General features: G+C 40.2%; 1 protein-coding gene across 5 annotated transcripts in view; it reads right to left on the reverse strand.

Annotated features, from left to right (window-relative positions):
* LOC103217647 (C2 calcium dependent domain containing 6) overlaps window positions 1-5,436 on the reverse strand; it is a 73,925-nt gene extending 68,489 nt beyond the window's left edge. For 2 of the 5 annotated variants that reach the window (XM_038001744.2, XM_038001743.2), the window contains exon 1: window positions 5,143-5,430. In XM_038001744.2, coding sequence (XP_037857672.1) covers window positions 5,143-5,373 — 231 coding nt within the window. In that variant the 5' untranslated portion in view covers window positions 5,374-5,430. Of the gene's footprint in view, window positions 1-5,142 lie in introns of all 5 variants that reach the window. The other 3 variants (XM_038001746.2, XM_038001745.2, XM_073019932.1) reach the window with 2 other exon arrangements.
* Window positions 5,437-6,000: the final 564 nt, after the last annotated feature.

A 6,000-nucleotide genomic window follows, 5' to 3' on the forward strand; every position in this document is an offset into this window, starting at 1 on the left:
ACCAATAGCAGACAAACAGAGAGCCAAATCATGAGTGAACTCCCACTCACAATTGCTTCAAAGAGAATAAAATACCTAGAAATCCAACTTACAAGGGATGTGAAGGAACTCTTCAAGGAGAACTACAAACCACTGCTCAGTGAAATAAAAGAGGACACAAACAAATGGAAGAACATACCATGCTCATGGATAGGAAGAATCAATATCATGAAAATGGCCATACTGCCCAAGGTAATTTATAGATTCAATGCCATCCCCATTAAGCTACCAATAAGTTTCTTCACAGAATTGGAAAAATCTGCTTTAAAGTTCATATGGAACCAAAAAAGAACCTGCATTGCCAAGACAATCCTAAGCCAAAAGAACAAAGCTGGAGGCATCACGCTACCTGACTTCAAACTATACTACAAGGCTACAGTAACCAAAACAGCATGGTACTGGTACCAAAACAGAGATATAGACCAATGGAACAGAACAGAGCCCTCAGAAATAATACCACACATCTACAACCATCTGATCTTTGACAAACCTGACAAAAACAAGAAATGGGGAAAGGATTCCCTAGTTAATAAATGGTGCTGGGAAAATCAGCTAGCCATAAGTAGAAAGCTGAAACTGGATCCCTTCCTTACACCTTATACAAAAATTAATTCAAGATGGATTAGAGACTTAAATGTTAGACCTAAAACCATAAAAACCCTAGAAGAAAACCTAGGCAATACCATTCTGGACATAGACATGGGTAAGGACTTCATGTCTAAAATACCAAAAGCAATGGCAACAAAAGCCAAAATTGACAAATGGGATCTAATTAAAGAGCTTCTGCACAGTAAAAGAAACTACCATCAGAGTGAACAGGCAACCCACAGAATAGGAGAAAATTTTTGCAATCTACTCAAAGGGCTAATATCCAGAACCTACAAAGAACTCAAACACATTTACAAGAAAAAAACAACCCCATCAAAAAGTGGGCAAAGGATATGAACAGATACTTCTCAAAAGAAGACATTTATGCAGCCAACAGACACATGAAAAAATGCTCACCATCACTAGCTATCAGAGAAATGCAAACCAAAACCACAATGACATACTATTTCACACCAGTTAGAATGGTGATCATTAAAAAGTCAGGAAACAACAGGTGCTGGAGAGAATGTGGAAAAATTGGAACACTTTTACACCATTGATGGGACTGTAAACTAGTTCAACCATTGTGGAAGACAGTGTGGTGATTCTTCAAGGATCTAGAACTAGAAATACCATTTGGCCCAGCCATCCAATTACTGGGTATATACCCAAAGGATTATAAATCATGCTGCTATAAAGACACATGCACATGTATGTTTATTGCAGCACTATTCACAATAGCAAAGACTTGGAACCAACCCAGATGTCCATCGATGACAGACTGGATTAAGAAAATGTGGCACATATACACCATGGAACACTATGCAGCCATAAAAAAGGATGAGTTCCTGTCCTTTGTAGGGACATGGATGCAGCTGGACACCATCATTCTCAGCAAACTATCACAAGAACAGAAAACCAAACACCACATGTTCTCACTCATAGGTGGGAATTGAAAAATGAGAACACTTGGACACAGGAAGGGGAACATCACACACCGGGGCCTGTTGTGGGATGGGGGAGGGAGGAGGGATAGCATTGGGAGATATACCTAATGTAAATGATGAATTAATGGGTGCAGCACACCAACATGGCACATGTATACATATGTAACCAACCTGCACGTTGTACACATGTACCCTAGAACATAAAGTACACTAAAAAAAAAAAAGACTGTGGAGAGCAGTTAAAATATTTAATTGCAGAGTTAAAACTAAAGAAAAGATTCAAATGTTACTACTACAGAAACCACCAAACAACTATAATAATAAGGGAGACAAAAAGGAACAAATGACATATAAAACAACCAGAAATTAATTAATAAAATGATGAGAATAAGCCCCCACCTATCAATAATAACCTTGAATGTGAATGAATTAAGCTTTCCACTTCAAAGATATACACTGGCTAAATGGATCAAAAAAACATGACCTGATTTTCCAGATTTGGGTAAAAGAAGCCAGACCTACTGAGTTTACATTTTGCTTCTGCCCTCTGGCTGTGTTACCCGGGGCAAATTACTTAACCTCTCTAAGCCACAGATGCCGCATGCAATTTGCTGAATCATAACAGAACCTATTTTATGGGGCTCTTGTGAGACTTAAGGAAATTAATATTTATAGGTCAGGCATGGTGGCTCACACCTATAATCACACCAATTTGTGAGGTCAAAGCAGGAGGACTGCTTGAGCCTAGGAGTTCGAGACCAGCCTGGGTAACCTAGCAATACCCCCCCATCTCTACAAAAGATAAAAGTAAATTAGCCTGGTGTGATGGCACATGTCTGTGGGTTGAGGTGGGATCATTGCTTGAGCCCAGGAGTTCAAGGCTGTAGTGAGCTATGATTTCGCCACAGCACTCCAGCCTGGGTAGGATAGAGCAAGACTCTGTCACACACACACACACACACACAATTAATATAAATAAAGCAACTAATATACAGTACCTGGTATATGGTAATCAATACTTAAGAGTTTACTCTAGCTAAAAACCGAATTGTCTTTCCCAAAAATGCATACATTGCAATCCTCACTCCTTGTGCCTCAGAATGTGACTGTATTTGGAGATGGAAGTTTTAAAGAGGTAATTAGGTTAAAATGAAGTCATCAGGGTGGACCCTAATCCCATATGCTAAGAAGAGAGGCCTCAGAAGAAACTAACCCTACCACCTTAATTTTGGACTTCCAAGCCCCAAAGTGGCGAGAAAATAAATGTCTGAGGTTTAAAATACCCAGTCTGTGGAGCTTTGTCATGTAGCTCTAACAACGAATGCTGCTTGCATTACGGGACAGCGATGCTAGATTTTATGTATGGTAAGTGTTCCTTCTATAAGCATTTATTAGCACCTACTACCTGCTGGCTGGGCTGGGACTCATATAGAGTAATTGCCTCCAGCATAAAATTTTTGGGTCACGGGGGAGACAGGGTCTTGCTCTGTCACCCAGGACGGACTGCAGTGATGCAATCATAGCTCACTGTAGCCTCAAACTCCTGGGCTCAAGCAGTCCTCTTACCTTGGCCTCTCAAAGTACTAGGATTAGAGACATGAGTCATCATACCCAGCCTCAGGCACAGAACTTAATTGAATGCCAAAAAGCTCAGTCACCATGATAATAATATGTATACATTTATTTTTAATTTTGGTAGAGGGGAAGGGGCATGGAGCTGTCATGCTCTCTCTGGGCGTGTGACCCTCCAGGAATATTTTAACGCATGTTTTTAAAAAGATCAAAATGCTTTCCCCACTTCTCACTACCTCACTTGACCAATATTAAAAATAAAATAGGCTGGACATGGTGGCTCATGCCTATAATCCCAGCACTTTGGGAGGCCAAGGTAGGCAGATTACTTGAGCCCAGAAGTTCCAGACTAGCCTGGGCTACATAGCAAAACCACATCTCTACAAAATATACAAAAATTAGCCAGGCATAGTGGCAAGTGCCTACAGTCCTAGCTACTCAGGAGGCTGAGTTGGGAGGATCACCTGAGCCCAGGACGTCAAGGCTGCAGTGAACTGTGATTATGCCACTACACTCCAGCCTCTGTGACAGAGTGAGACCCTGTCTCAAAAAATAAAAAAGAAAGAAAGAAAGAAAGAGAAATAAAAATGCAAAAAAGTTGATTAAAAAAAAAAATGACCCTACTATATGCTGCCTATAAGAAACTCATCTCATCTGTAAAGACACATATAGAATGAAAGTAAAGGGATAGAAAAAATATTCCAAGAATAGCTATGCTATGAGCAGAAGTAGCTATGGTTATATCAGATAAAACAGACTTAAAGTAAAAAACAGTAGAGAGACAATAAAAAAAGGTCATTAGAGTATTATATAATGATAAAGGTGTCAATTCAGCAAGAGGATATAGCAATTCTAAATATATTATATACCCAACACCAGAGTACTCAGATATATAAATATTATTACATCCAAAGGGAAGGGTAGACTCCAATACAATAATATCTAGGGTCTTTAACACACTACTCTCAGCATTAGACAGATCATCTAGACAGAAAACTAACAGAGAAACATTGGATTTAAATTACACATTAAACCAAATAGACCTAACAGACATTTACAGAATATTTCATCCAACAGCTATGGAATACACACTCTTCTCATCACCACATGGAAAATTATCCATGACAGACTATATCTTAGGACACAAAACAAGTCTTACCAAATTTTAAAACATCAAAATCATATCAAGTATCTTCTGAGACCACCATAGAATAAAACCAGAAATCAGTAACAAGGGGAACTTTGGAAACTGTACAAACACATGTAAATTAACAACATGCTCTTCAATGATCATTGGGTCAAGGAATAAATTAAACAGAAAATTTAAAAATTTCTTGAAACACATACAAATTGAAACACAACATACCAAAACTATGCTATACAGCAAAAACAGTGCTAAGAGGGGAGATTATAGCAGTAAGCACCTATATCAAAGAAGTAGAAAGGTTTCAAATAAACAATCAAACAATACACATCAAGAAAGGAGAAAAGTAAGAATAAACCAAACCCAAAATTAGTGAAAGAAAAGAAATAACAAAGATCAGAGCAGAAGTAACTGAAATAGAGCCTTAAAATGTACAAAGAATCAGCAAAACAAAAATTTGGTTTTTGACCTTACTAAGTAATCAAGAAAAAGAGAGAGAACACTCAAATAAACAAACTCAGAAATGAAAAAGAAAATATAATTTATGTCACAGACATAGAAAAGATTACCAGAGACTATTAGAAACACACCCACATGGCACATGTATACATATATAACAAACCTGCATGTTGTGCACATGTACCCTAGAACTTAAAGTATAATAAAAAATAAAAATAAAAAATAAAACAAAAGAATTGCTATAAATGAAAAAAAAAAAAGGATTAAAGGGTTCAATGTGTGCCAATTGAAGGGAGAGGCAATTGGCACACACTGAACCCTTTAATCCTTTCACTACCATCCAGGTGTCCTGCTGGCCCTGGTCCTCCAGGTGCTGGCCAGGCCCCCACTCACGTTCAGCAGCCGGTGCCCGGTGCCCTCCTTGTTCTTGTCCTTAGGCAGGGCCATCGTGCCCTGGTCCAGGGTGTAAGGGACCGAAGAAGCCTCTGACCCTTTAATGTGCATGACATCCGGGCTGCTGTAGGGATTCTTCTGCAATAGCGGGGTGGGGGACCTGGCTTGGACCCGCCCGCTGCGGTTATCAAGTGTGCTGAAAGGCCTATTTGTATCTTGGGGTGGCTCCATCTCTCCATCTTCTGGGACCGGTCTGCGCCCAACCGACGGCCCGCTACCGCGCAGGCGTGGCCCTCCCGCAGCCTTTCCAGCATTTTCCCAGCGCGTGCCTGCCGCCTAGTGATCCACTCAGGCCCGGCCCCTGCTGGGAGTGGCAGAAGGCCAGCTTTGGAGGCATGCGTGCTTAGCGAGCTTGGAGGGTCTGCTGCACACACTTGCCAGGCTATTTCAGTCTCCTTTAGAAGGAAGTCAGAGCACGCTGGTGGAGAGCAAAGGCCCCTCACGGGGCCCAACCACTTTAGTTCACTGTCTTGTCCGCCCTTTAGCCCTCACGAGTCCTTTTCTCCCTGCACCATTTCTTTCTGGAAGATTTACAATATCAGTTATTACTTCCTCTACACTGTCCCCTGAACTCCAGATGTTAAATATCCAACAGTCTACTTTGACACTTTTACTCAATTGTTCCACAGACACATAACACGTTAATATTCATCTTCCCTCTTAAACCTGTAGTACGTTCCAAACTCATTTGATGCAGCAATATCATATCCACAAAATCTTAAAAATTCAGACACATTTTAAAATTCTGACCCTAAATATCTGAATCGTACCTTTCCCTTTATGGCACTTAGTTTGGGA

This window comes from Chlorocebus sabaeus, chromosome 10, assembly GCF_047675955.1.
Source record: "Chlorocebus sabaeus isolate Y175 chromosome 10, mChlSab1.0.hap1, whole genome shotgun sequence".
In the NCBI taxonomy this organism is placed as follows: domain Eukaryota; kingdom Metazoa; phylum Chordata; class Mammalia; order Primates; family Cercopithecidae; genus Chlorocebus; species Chlorocebus sabaeus.